The following is a 14,147-nucleotide window of genomic DNA, read 5'->3' as shown; positions in this document are numbered from 1 at the left end:
CTCCAGCACCCCACCGACTGCCGTGTTTGATGCGTCCACTGTGAGGGCGGTAGGGGTGTCCATTCTGGGATGTACTAGCATTGCGGCGTCAGCCAAAGCTTCCTTCGTTTGAACGAAAGCGGCGGCGGACTCCTCGTCCCAGGTAATGTCCTTGCTCGGACCCGACATCAGGGCGAACAGGGGGCGCATGATCCGGGCAGCTGAAGGGAGGAAGCGGCGGTAGAAATTGACCATACCTACGAATTCCTGAAGGCCTTTGACCGTGGTGGGTCGGGGGAAGTGGCGGACCGCATCTACCTTAGCGGGCAGAGGGGTTGCCCCGTCTTTAGTAATCCTGTGGCCCAGGAAGTCAATGGTATCAAGTCCGAACTGGCATTTGGCAGGGTTGATTGTAAGACCGTACTCACTCAGTCGGGCGCAGAGTTGACGGAGGTGGGACAGATGCTCCTGACGACTGCTGCTGGCTATGAGGATGTCATCCAAATAGATGAACGCGAAGTCCAGGTCCCGTCCCACCGCGTCCATTAACCGCTGGAACGTCTGTGCGGCATTCTTCAGGCCGAACGGCATGCGGAGGAACTCGAAGAGGCCAAACGGGGTGATGAGAGCCGTCTTGGGGACGTCGTCAGGATGCATCGGGATTTGATGGTACCCTCGGACAAGGTCGACCTTGGAGAAGATCCGGGCGCCGTGCAGGTTTGCCGCAAAGTCCTGAATGTGCGGCACAGGGTAGCGGTCCGGTGTGGTAGCCTCGTTCAGCCTGCGGTAGTCGCCGCACGGTCTCCAGCCCCCCGTCGCTTTGGGCACCATGTGCAGGGGGGAAGCCCAGGGGCTGTCGGACCGCCGGATGATCCCCAATTCCTCCATTCTCTGGAACTCCTCCTTCGCCAGTCGGAGCTTGTCCGGGGGAAGCCGCCGAGCACGGGCATGGAGGGGTGGTCCCTGTGTCGGGATGTGGTGCTGTACGCCGTGCCTGGGCATGGCTGCTGTGAACTGCGGTGCCAGAACCGATGGGAACTCCGCCAGGACCCTGGTGAAGTCGTTGTCGGACAGCGTGATGGAGCCGAGGTGAGGGGCTGGCAACTGGGCCGCGCCCAGGGAGAACGTCTGAAAGGTCTCGGCGTGTACCAGTCTCTTCCTGGGCAGGTCAACCAGCAGGCTGTGAGCTCGCAAAAAATCCGCACCCAGAAGCGGTTGGGCTACGGCGGCCAGTGTGAAGTCCCACGTGAACTGGCTGGGGCCGAACTGTAGCTGCACCTGACGGGTGCCATAGGTCCTTACTGTGCTGCCATTCACGGCCCTCAGGGGGGGACCCGGTGCCCTGCTGCGAGTGTCGTAACTTGTCGGAGGTAAAACGCTGACCTCAGCCCCAGTATCGACCAAAAAGCGGCGTCCCGACCTGCTATCCCACACATACAGGAGGCTATCCCGATGGCCAGCCGCCGTAGCCATCAGCGGCGGCTGGCCCTGGCGTTTCCCGGGAACTTGCAGGGCGGGCGGCAACGGCGGGCTTCTGCGCCCCACCGCTGGTGGTAGAAGCACCAGTGGTCATTGGGCCGGGGGTTAGTGGGCTCTGCGGCCGGGCCTGGACTAGTTTGCTGCCGGGAGCGTGGCTGGGTGATCTGTGCGATGGACGCCCCGCTCACCTTTTTGGCGTTCCACAGCAAGTCCGCCCGGGCTGCCACCTTCCGGGGGTCACTGAAATCCGCGTCGGACAGCAGCAGGCGTATGTCCTCGGGCAGCTGCTCCAGGAATGCCTGCTCAAACATGAGGCCTGTGTGTCCCTCGGCCAGAGACAACATCTCATTCATTAAAGCCGATGGAGGTCTGTCGCCCAAGCCATCCAGGTGCAGTAAACGGGCAGCCCGCTCGCGCCGTGAGAGTCCGAAAATCCTGAGGAGCAGGGCTTTGAATTCCGTGTACTTGCCGTCTGTCGGGGGCGACTGTACGAACTCCGCGACCTGGGCAGCTGTGTCCTGGTCGAGGGAGCCCACCACGTAGTAGTAGCGGGTGTCTTCTGAGGTGATCCGGCGAACGTGGAATTGGGCTTCGGCTTGCTGGAACCATAGGTCCGGGCGCTGTGTCCAGAAACCCGGCAGTTTCAACGAAACCGCATGAACAGAGGCGGCGTCGGTCATTTCTGGTCCAAAAATCGTTTGGACCGTCGGGGTCACCAATTGTAGCGGTGTGCTACAAACAGCGCTAAAATTACGACACGGAGTCGGTAACTGCAGTCGAAGGAAAAACTTTATTCGAAAACTTCAGCCTCACTTTTTAAGCCTCTGTCAACCGGCCCCCCATGGCGAAGAGGCTCCAAAGCTCTGTGCTCGCAAACCCCCGTAGGCTATCTAATTGTGAGTCGGTTCGCATACGCTAGGAAAAGAGCCGCCACAACTTGATAATTGTTGCAAATACAAGTCAGCCTGAATCAGTGTCAAAACTGAACCTGTTGAATTGGGGAATATACCATGGCAGCACTGAAATGTATACATTGGTGAAACTGCTTCATCAGTTGTGAAGTGACCAAATGTCAATCATTTTGCTCTGAAGATCTAAAATACCCCAATTAGAATATGAAAGACTGCACAGAGACTCAATAACTTGAATATGCAAAAGATAGCAACATTCCCTACTGTGGAGCTTGCCTTTTTACAATTCCCACCCTGACACACAATAGTGCAATCATCATACATGCCTCACATGTGCTAAAGCTTTTGTTTGCATATTTCTCAATGCGCCATTTCTCCTCAAGCTCTACCTTGTAATCCATTCCTTGATCTTCCATTGACAGGCAATCTTTATCGAAATAACGTTTGGCAAAACTTGATAGACAAACACAAGTGGGGGGAGGGAGCAGAGGTGCTGAGATGGTGGTTGACACAATGTGAAGATGGAGAGATGACAGCACAAATGGGAAAAAGCATTAGTAGGGCACTGTTAATCATCAGCACAGCTGTGATACCAAATAAAAGGTGTTCTCAGTCCATGTGTCCTGTATCAAGTGAGTGCCCGAAGCATTTGAGTAACCCTCCCCCTCCCCAAACCCACACCACCATTCCACACCTGCCTCACACAGCTGTTATAGTGTTAGTGAGTGATAGGTCACACATAGGTTAAGCAGATGCCACTGTAGTAGATTGTCGTGGAAATTGAACAATAACCTTGTCCAGCTACCCACAATCTTTAAAGCTGCTGCTACTCGATTACTACTATAGCAATGTCACTTAACAATATTCAAATATAAAATACTGAGAACACCAGATCTGATGTGGCCCCTCACACTCATTGATTAATTTTTAAGAATTATAATGTTTAACTCTTGACTATTTTGTCTTCATTCTATTTGCACACTTTTGAATGGCATGCAATCCTCTCTACACATGATGCTCATTAGAGCAATGAAACTTCAGTGTTTATAATTATTTAAACTTCTCTATTTTTCCAATTTGCTTCCTTAACCTAATGTTTTACTCTGAATATTTTAAAGCATATAATTAATTAACATTAAGAGACATCTTAGACAACGTAAACACTTGATCTTCAAACTTCTGAATGGCATACTATTTAATCCTCTTGTGCATATCACAGCTGTTTAAATCATGCAAGGTTACAAAAATACTACTGAAACTTAGAAAGCTTTTAATGAAGGGTCAGATTATCACATTTAGGGTCTTCTGTTATGGTCCTTTTGTCACTGGGAATCTGGTGTCGATTACCTATGGGAAGAAATTATCCAGCAGACAGAGGAAAAGTTTCAAGGATTGTTAAAGGCTTCTTAAAGAGATGCAATATTTCCACTACCTCCTGGGAATCTCTGGCCTTTCACTGCTCAGGAGACTATGGAGGCCCTATATTAACAGTGGAAAGAAAGTGCTTCCTCAAACTAACTACCTGCCCACCCTATCAATTATATCTTTCTTGCCAGGTGAGAGGGTTGCATTGTGGGGGTTGATCTGGAGTTTGGTTGCTGTGTGAATGCTATAAAAGGATTGATTTGTTTATTTCTATGTTAAACCAAGGTTTAAACTAGCATTTGTGGAAAGTGAGGTGCATCGTAATTAAGGTATGTTTTTATGGATGCTGTGGGGATTAAGGTCTGGTGCAATACAAAGAGTGTATCCACATGTAATGCTTGTGTTTTAAGCAGGGTGGATATCTGAAATCCTGACGAACAGCAAATTAGAGCGCTGAGTTCTGTAAAAGTATTGGGGAAAGTTACACTGATTGAACAGTGTTTTGACCAGCCAGCTGCTATGGATGTTGTGTTAGTCCAGACTACCAGAGACGTAACTGAAGTCGTGCTGCCCGATAGGATAGGGGCACCTGCAGAGGCAGGGCCATGGCTGGTTCACATCTCTAGAGAAGGGGGGGAAATATAGCTGAGGGTGAAGTCTTTAAAGACAGCTTGATCTCATTTCTGCAAAGTGAGGGAAAGGAGTTGTCTGAAGTTTAATAAGTCCTTCAGCTGTTGATTAAGTTCTGAGCTGGTTTCGGCTATTACACCACCGATTGATAAATACCAAAGTGTACCTGCGGAGAGCCAAAATTATCATTGGCTGAGAAGGTTCTCTGGAGTTAAAGGCCACACCCAATGGAGAATATGAGGCTTGGGCTGAGAAGACAACTCAGTTACTGGGTGAAAAGCAGTGCTCAAATCATATGAAAAACAGGGACTGGTAGAGAGTTCTCAAATAATATGAAAAACAGGGACCGGTAGAGAGTTTAAAGCTGATATAGTGAGGTTCCTAAAGGCAGAAAACCTATTCGCCACATAAGCTAACTACATGCGAGCTCTGGAAGATGCTTTCGGCACTACTGAAAGTTCAGCCTATCTTATGGTGAAGTTTAGGCACACATTCCAGGAGAAAGGAGAGAAGCCGTCTGCTTACCTTTTCAGGCTGGAGAAACTGCCGCACTGTTTGTGCCACAAAGGGGGCATTCAACTGTCTGAGAGAAATTGCTTGAGAGTGGCAATTGGGAGCTCCAGATTGCCATGGTGGCCAGAACAGAGAGAGACAGAAACACACGTGGTTTCAATTACATAATGTTTTAGATGATCTTCAGTGTGAAGATTACAGGTATTTTCAGTAAGAGATCAGTATGCTTATGAGGAAAACAAAGTTGGCGTTATGCTTTTCCACACATTTTCAAGTTCATAGCTGCTTAGAACAAAGCCAGCAAGCTCCCAGTGTTCAGTGAGCTCCAGGAGGCACTTCATATTACAGTGAGGGGTAGAGAACAAAAATGACTTCACACAATAAAATAAAAGTTTCTCTTGCAAAGCCAGGAGCGTCATTCTTGTCCCCACTGTCCCTGTAAGGTCATCCAGTTAGTCTGTTCATTGGTAAGGGTGCATACATGGTGCTGGCATTCACAGGCAGATACTTAGAATTTGCAAATAGGTTCCTAAGACCAGTGAAGGGCCTCAATTTCAATCACTTGGTAAACTGACTCCCACCTGTTTCTGCCAGGGGCAATGAGTACCCACTTACAAATCAGACACCCAAGAAAGAGTCACCATTTCTCTGTCACCTTCTGCTAGAGGCCTCATAAATAAAGATGAGTAGCTTTTGAAAAAGGCCCAAATGCAAATCCAGCAGGCACCATAGGAAAGTAACTGGATTTCACTTTGCAGGGCAGGGATACTAATAAAGGTTATACTATTAAACACTGCCACTGACATCTGGTTTGTAAGCATGGTTCCAAAGTTAGTTGATTTTATTTGTAGATGTTCACAGATTGCCTTTGGCCTTTTACAAGTGATAAGGATTACTATATAAAAGGGAATGCTTAAATTCAACATTTACAATGCAGAAAGCCCAGACTAACAGACCCATTCAAACAGTATCTACAGCAGGTTGTAATTCTGTCTTGGGGCAATCAGACTATTATCCTTTGCAATTACCATGGGTGATTTTATCATTCATAACAAATAACAAGGCTGTCAGAAAAATATATAGACAATTCAGCAACAATATATACACAATTCAGAAGGAGGAAGAGTCATTGCACATAAAAGTAGTAAAGTCCAAAATTTGTTGGCAGTCATTTTGACAGTCTTTCTCCTGCACAAGTTTTTCAATTTTGCACACTTTCCATGATAGGTATATTTTACTGCATTTTATAGAACAAAATACCCACCCAACATTCAGATGATCCACAAGTGCTTCAGTGAGACGTGTAGCAGCTGCAACTGCTTCTCTCCGCCGCTTTTCTAAAAGAAAATGAAAAATCGTGGTGAAGTACATGATTATGCAATTCTATCCTCATCACCCAGAATTTGAGATAAATAACAACCACATCCAAGTGACAAAAGTTATACCTGATGTTTATCAAAATGCACACTTGGAATAATGCACAGAAGTGACTACCTCAAGTTCATCTGTCTTTGTGTCCCAATGGGAGAGAGGACCAAAATGGTATCCAATTGCTCCAATTTATATCTGTTCTGTTATCAAATGATTGTATAGCAATAGCAAATAGTGGGAGTAAATCACAGCTATTCCTCAATAACATACAAAAAGCAGCCAACAAACAGCCCAAAGTATACACCAACTGCCCCCCTTTCCCTGTCCTCAACATCAAATGTGTTCTGCCCATTTGTAGAAAAAGCCTGGTGGGAGAAACAAGACACCTATTCATTGTGAACATGTTAAGATAATTTGCTAATAGAAGAATTGCAGTACCAGAGAGTCTACTAATATTACTTTAGGGTGTGAGAAACCATCAACAAGTTCATCTGAGTTATGTATGTAACACCCTGGTTCATATTTTTACTGTTATGCTGTATGTATTTTATTTTGTGCTGTTCTTTATTTCATGTTGTGCTGTTACAGAGTCACAGAAAGCTACAGCACAGAAACAGGCCCTTCGGGCTATCCAGTCCATGCTGAACCATTTAAACTGCCTTGTCCCATCAACCTGCACCTGGACCACAGCCATCCATCTCTCCCATCCATGTACCAACCAAACTTCTCTTATTGAAATCAAAATGGCATCCACCACTTGCTCAGGCAGCTCAATCCACACTGTAGTTTCGAGGATTATTCGTGTTTCCCGACATTCAACAAAAGTTTAAATCTGTTTTACATATTTATTTATCTATTTGGCAATCAAACACGGAGTAGGGCCTTCTGAACCTTTTAGCCACACTGCTTCTGCAACCCTCACCAATCCCAAAAATGCCGATCATCATCATGGGACAATTTACAGTGAGCAATGAACCCACCCGGTTTGTCTTTGGACACTGGGAGGAAACTGGAGAACCCGGGGAAAACTCATGCATTCCGTGGGGAGGATGGACCGCAACTCCTTACAGATGACACTGGAATTGAACTCTGAACTCCGACACCCCGACCTGTAACAGCGATGCACTAACTGCTACGTTACCGTGGCAAATTATCCCACTAATTGGTGAACGATGATGTGTGCAGACTCCCCCAACTCCCTGGAGATTGCCCCACCACTGAAATGAGTCGAGGGACATTGAATCTCCTCTGGGTCGTATCCAGACTGGGGTCAGTGGGCAGATCAGTTCTGCAACCCAACTCCAGGAAGTTGTCACTCCTCCACCGGACTCCACGACGATACAGGACTGTAGGGCGGTCTGAGTGACCGTGGGGAGACCTCTCTGGGAGATGGGGTTCTGTGTCCATGCTAGGGCACTCTGAAGGGATTCAGGTTGTATTGTGACATGCCCCAAAAATAACTGAGCCCCACTGATGTAAACTCTGACCCTACTGTTTAACCAGCTTGGGTACTTCCCTGAGCAGTATAACTGTGGAACAACCGTCTCGGGAATCTTCCATCCTCCAGAACTGTTAAATGTGAGAACTGCTTATTTTCAGCTTATGTTTGGGTTATCGTTGAAGAGATGAGGAGAAACATGTGCTATCCAATTAGGACGGTCAGATTAAGGGGCGGTTTCTCTGGTGAGGGACACTAAGGTTGGGCTTGGAGCTTTTGTTCGAGAGGAGGCGAAGAGAGAAGACATTGGGGAGAACTGGTCGTAGCATATGATCTGGTGGGAGACACGGTTGTTCGAGATGGATTGCAAGCAACATTCGGAAGATGATGTGTATTTTCACGTTGACCAAAGGCCCAGCGTGTGAGTGACAGAGAAGTTCCAGATGAGCTACAACTGGTGCACATTTGACCGTTTAATTAGAATGAGCCCTTTTCTTTTTATTATTCTTTACTAACCCTTTAGATAAGATTCATAAATACAATTCCTTTAATCACATGCAGTGTACTGTCTGTTATTTTGTGGTATTAATTTGTAATAAGGTAACAGATTACACAGCATCCACACAAACAGGGAGTTTGGGGTGGGCTTGTGCCTCAATTTCACAAGTTTGGCGGGGCCAGAGATCGTCTTCCCTACACTTACGCAGCCTAGGAAACCAGGGTGTTTCGTGTAGGGAAGATATTTTACATCTCACCATTTCATCTTAAGCCAAGAAATTATGCCATATGTTCTCTAGTACCTCACCCAAGTTTCCACTCTTCACATAGGAGCCAGTGTGAAGGACCTGCTCTATACTCTCATGTGGGTCTTGACTATATGCTGATCAGAAGGGGAACATAAATGATTTATCCATTCCCAAATAGCAGAACTCCAAACTAACAGGAGGAACTTGTTATCCACTCCCCTACCAATTATCTGATCACTCAGTACAGCAAAAAGATTGAACCCAAGGGTTTTTATGTCTGCGAAGGTCAGCATCACATTGTGTTGTGAAGTCGTCTTTTTCAAAATCCATCATAATACTGTTTGATGAATGGTCTCAGCCCGAAACGGTGACTGTTTACTTCCCTCCATAGATACTGCCTGACCTGCTGAGTTCCTCCAGCATTTTGTGAGTGTTGCTCTAAAGCTTTCTTGTTTTTCATTTATTTTACTTCAGCAAGATTGATGCGGTAGTAGGGATAAACAAACCACCAATGTGCTGTACCACAGTGGGTTCATTCTGCAGTTCCCATGGAGCACATTCTTAACCTTGATCTTACCACAGGAAAGAGAGACAAAAAGAAAGGCCTGAGCGGCAAGCTGAAACTTGTCCTCAAAGAGAAGAAATAAAATCAGGAGGGAAAAAAAATCAACGCTGCATAATTTAGCACAAACTTTTAAACCCAAAAAATGAACAGGAATAAACAACAGCTCTAAGAAATTACATGCATGTGCTACTAACTATCCCACACTTCATCTTCTTGCTTCTGAACAGTAAAAAAAAAATCACCTCTGGTTACAAATTCTACATAATTATTTCAGAAATCTAGATCCATAGTTCCTGGACTAACCAATAATTTAGTGACTTCAGCATCGATATTTGCTGAAGAACACAAAGCAGAAGTTAAAATGTGGTTGGAGAGCAGTAATCAAACAAGACACAGTAGATATTATCCAGCAATAGCAAAATATAAAGATCGTTTAAAGTCCTACCAACTTGAAGATTTCAAGCTTTATAAAGCTATATTCTTACTGGCAGAGCCATTCTATGACAGATACCATAGCATCTGTCATGCACCTGGCATCAGGGTTGTTATTAGGCTGATCTACATCTCCACCCACTAATCCATCCCTCCACATCTCCCACCACCAGTACTTTATCATTTCCTGTCAGCCACCTTACATCAGAATGCTGCTTCTGGATTTCAGTTCGGCATTCAATACTATTGTCCCACAGACCTTGGTGAACAAGCTCTTACTCCTTAGTCTAAATACACCTCTGCAACTGGGGGTGTTGGACTTCCTAACCAACAGATCTCAGGTAGTCAGGATGCACAACTGATCCTCCCTCTCCATCAACCTCAACATGGCTGCCCCCACCCCTCCCCCAGGGCAGTGTGCTGAGCCCACTGCTGTACATTCTGCTCACATACGACTGCCCGGGCAAACACCCGAGTAATCACATTGTCAAGTTCACAGATGACACGACAGTGGTGGGGCTCATCACCAACAACAATGAGGCTACCTAGAGGGGAGGTGAAAGAACTCAACGGCTGGTGTCAGACAAAACCTCTTCCTCAATGGCAACAAGGGAGATAGTGATCAATTTCAGGAGAACTCGCACTACTCACACCCCTCTGTACATTGGCGGCACAGCAATGGAAACTGAGTTTCAAACTCCTGGAATGCACATCACACACAACCTCTCCTGGTCCCAGAACACACTCCACACAATCAGGAAAGCTCACCAATGCCTCTACTTTCTGAGGAGGCTGAAGAGAGCTGGACTTTGTACATCTATACTCACTTCATTCTACAAATGTGCAGCAGACAGCATCCTAAAATGCTGCATCATTGCACGGTACAGAAATTGCACTGTGACAGATAGGAAAACTCTACAGAGGGTAGTCAAAACTACCCAATACATCACTGGCAACCAGCCCACCCACCAGCAAGGACAGACATACAGAAAGGAGCCAGGAAAGGGCCAATAACATCCTGAATGATTACACCCACCTTGCTCATGGACTGTTTGTCCCACTCCCATCAGGGAGGAGGTTACACAGCATCCAAACCAGGACCACCAGACTCAAAAACAGTTACTTTCCCCAAGCAGTGAGGCTGATCAACACTTCCACCCCCTAACCCACCACCACCAGTACCTTATCATATCCTGTCAGCCACCTTATGTATGTACAGACACTCTTGTGCCTGGCACCACTTAATGAACATACAAGTTCATATTTATTGTGTTTTTATTATTGTTTTCTTTATCTTATTGTGTTTTTTGTGCTGCATTGGATCTGGAGTAACAATCATTTTGTTCTCCTTTACACTCGTGGACTGGAAATGACTTTAACAATCATGAATCTATGATGAAACACTGATTATTGCAGGTATGAAATAGACCTATAGGTCTATTGCACTGAGCAAATCACTAAAGATCATTGTAATCAAAACCACCTTGTAAATTGTTCTCATGAAAGATCTACACTTGAAATATGACGTTGGAGAAACAAGGTATTGCAGATGTTGGAGTCCTGATGCAGGGTCTCAACCCAAAACACCAAGATTTCCTCCCCCAACACCATACAGAGGCTGCTCAACAGATGGAGTTCCTCCAGCAGATTGTTGCTTGAAATACAACCTTTTCATTCCTCTTTCAGACTTATCTAGGCTAAATTTTTATCCCTTTCATTTTTTTTAATATATACAACTTTGACATTTACACCATTAAGGTATCATTTTAAATGTAACATTTCATACAAAACAGAGTAACTTAACTTTTATTTAAAGGGGAACAGTAAATTTTCTGGCCTTTGGATGCTAGATCTAAACTGAATGACAATCATTTGGGAATTTTTTTTCTTTACTCTAACTGTGGGAAATGATGCTGGCTGGGCCTCAACTTGCTTGCTTAGAGAGCAACTTGAGTCTCCAGGGTAAGTAGAAAAGAGCTGATTAAGACTATGCAATAGTTTTATCTTCACTGCTGAAGAGATGCTTTGATAGTGTACTTGTTGATTCCACGTTTTCCAAGATATAAAATGGCATGGGAGTAGGAAGAGGAGAAGACCCTTGTCACACTGAGCTGATCAATTCACTCAGAAAGTTGGCATGAATGTTGCATAATCATCTTGTGGGCTATTGGCAAACCACACCTCCATAACTTAAAAATCTATTAGGTAAATTGGCTGTTGTGACTTTTATAACAACTAATAGCCTTTTAAGCAAATTGCTAATGAAGGGAAAGCATTAAATATCATGCAGAAGATGTTTTGCTATACAATCCACAAGTCACAAGCCAGATGTCTTAGTGCCAAGATGTTTTGTTTTTGAATAAACACATTTCTCCCAGGCACAGTAAGACCTGGTGGGGTACAACTTCACCAAAGCCAACAACTCCACAGTGCCTTTTTCAACTAATGACATTGCATATGCAGGCTAAATGGTGAGTGCCAGCTAACACTTCAACTATGGGTGGCAACAATATTAAGCAAAGAGGCAAAGCCAAAGTAAACAGATCTTGATATAAATTCATCAGAATCAGGTTTATTACCACCAGCATGTGTTGTGAAATTCATTAACTTAGCAGCAGCAGTACATATTTATTAAAGATTCAAATAGAGCAAAAACAGAAGTAATATGCATTTAAAAAGTGAGGTAGTATTCATGGGTTCAATGTCCATTTAGGAATCGTATGGCAGAGGGGAAGAAGCTATTTCTGAATCATTGAGTGTGTGCCTTCAGGCTTCTGTGCCTCCTTCGTGATGGTAACAAGGAGAAGAGGGCATATCCTGGGTGATGGGGATCCTTAATAATGGACATCGCCTTTCTGAGGCACCGCTCCTTGAAGATGTCTTGGATACTATGGAGGCTAGTACCCAAGATGGAGCTGACTAATTTTACAACTTTCTGTAGTTTCTTACAGTCCTGTGCAGTAGTCTCCCACCACCGCCCCCCCACCCCCCCGCCCACACCCCATACCAGACAGTGATGCAGTCTGTCAGAATACTCTCCATGGTGCATCTATGAAAGTTTGAGTGCCTTAAATGACAAACCAAATCTCTTCAAATTCCTAATGAGATATAGCCACTTTATAGCTTTCTTCTATAGCTTGCCTTCTTTATATTCTTTATAGCTGCATCGATATGTTGGGACCAGTTAGATCCCCAGAGATCTTAAGGCCTGGGAACTTTTTTTTTATATACATTTTCTACATCACTACAGATAAAAAAAACCCAGATCAAAATGAAGAACATTAATACAGTGCAAAAATAAACATACAATAATATGGTACAAAAAAAGATAATTGAGAAAGCACCCAAATTGAAGACATGTAAAATTAGTATACTCCCCAAGCCCCGCAACAAAAAAAAACTCCAGACCAACCACAACACAATATGGAGAATATAAATCAGGACATTCAAACCCCCAAACTGTGAATACACTTAGCAACAGAAGATAATAATGCCTACTACCAAAAGAAAAAAGAGCTGAAAGCAAGGGATCGAAAAAAAACCTTAGTTAAGAGGAAGGTTATGAAAGTACTCAATAAAAGGTCCCCAGACCTTATGGAACTTTATTAAGAACTGAATAATGAATTTTTTCAAGGTCTAAGCAGGACATAATATCGTTAAGCCATTGAGCATGCGTGGGCGGGGCAACATCCCTCCATCAAAGGAGGATTAAACATCTAGCCAGGAGAGAAGCAAAAGATAATATTCGACACTTAGTCGAACTCAGACGTAAATCTGTCTCACCCAAAAAACCGAACAAAGCAATTAAAGGGTTAGGTTCTAGGTGGTGATTCAGAATATACGATAACGTTATGAAGACATCTTTCCAAAATTTCTCCAAGCTAGGACAAAACCAGTACATATGAATGAGAGAGGCCTCGCCCCTTTTGCATTTATCACAAAGAGGACTAATATTAGGGTAAAATCGAGATAATTTAGCTTTAGACATATGGGCTCTATGAACAATCTTAAACTGTAAAAGGCAATGGCGAGCACAAAGAGAGGTTGAATTAACCGATTTGAGAATTGAGTCCCAAGTCTCATCAGATAAGGAGGTATATAAATCATGCTCCCATGCCATTTTAATTTTATCCACAGGGGCACGTTGTAAGGCTGCTAATTTATCACGAATAAATGATATTAAACCTTTACCTAGTGGATTAATAGAAAGAAATAAGTCCATAACATTTTTCTCAGGCATTTCAGGGAAGTTAGGAATTAAAGGAACAATAAAGTGTCTAATTTGGAGATATCTAAAAAAATGAGCATTGGGCAGATTGAACTTGGCAGAGAGCTGTTGAAAAGATGCAAAGCAATTGTCAATAAAAAGATCTTCAAAATGTCTAATGCCCTTCCTATACCAATCATGGAATGCTGAATCATACATAGTAGGTAAAAAAAGGTGATTATGTAAGATAGGGCTAGAAAAGGAAAAACCATGGAAACCATAGAATTTCCTAAACTGAGCCCATATACTCAAAGTGTGTCTAACACGAGGATTAACTATTAATCTGGACAAACTATTAGGGAGTACAGAGCCAAGAAGTGCAGAGATAGATAAATCTTTAGTGGAACTCAACTCCATTGCCACCCAATTAGGGCACTCGGGTTGGCCATGGAGAAAAGACCAAAAGGTAGCACAACGTATACTGGCTGCCCAATAATATAAATGAAAGTTA

The 14,147-nt window shown here is 44.3% G+C and overlaps 1 protein-coding gene across 1 annotated transcript in view; it reads right to left on the bottom strand.

The window, feature by feature from the left end:
- Nucleotides 1–14,147, bottom strand: part of bloc1s1 (biogenesis of lysosomal organelles complex-1, subunit 1) — a 123,823-nt gene that overhangs the window by 82,355 nt on the left and 27,321 nt on the right. The window contains exon 2 of the mRNA XM_059956045.1: nt 6,142–6,214. Within this exon, the coding sequence (XP_059812028.1) occupies nt 6,142–6,214 (73 nt within the window). The remainder of the gene's footprint in view (nt 1–6,141; nt 6,215–14,147) is intronic.

This window comes from Hypanus sabinus, chromosome X1, assembly GCF_030144855.1.
Source record: "Hypanus sabinus isolate sHypSab1 chromosome X1, sHypSab1.hap1, whole genome shotgun sequence".
Classification (NCBI taxonomy): Eukaryota; Metazoa; Chordata; class Chondrichthyes; order Myliobatiformes; family Dasyatidae; genus Hypanus; species Hypanus sabinus.
This window is presented reverse-complemented; position numbering and strand designations above follow the sequence as displayed.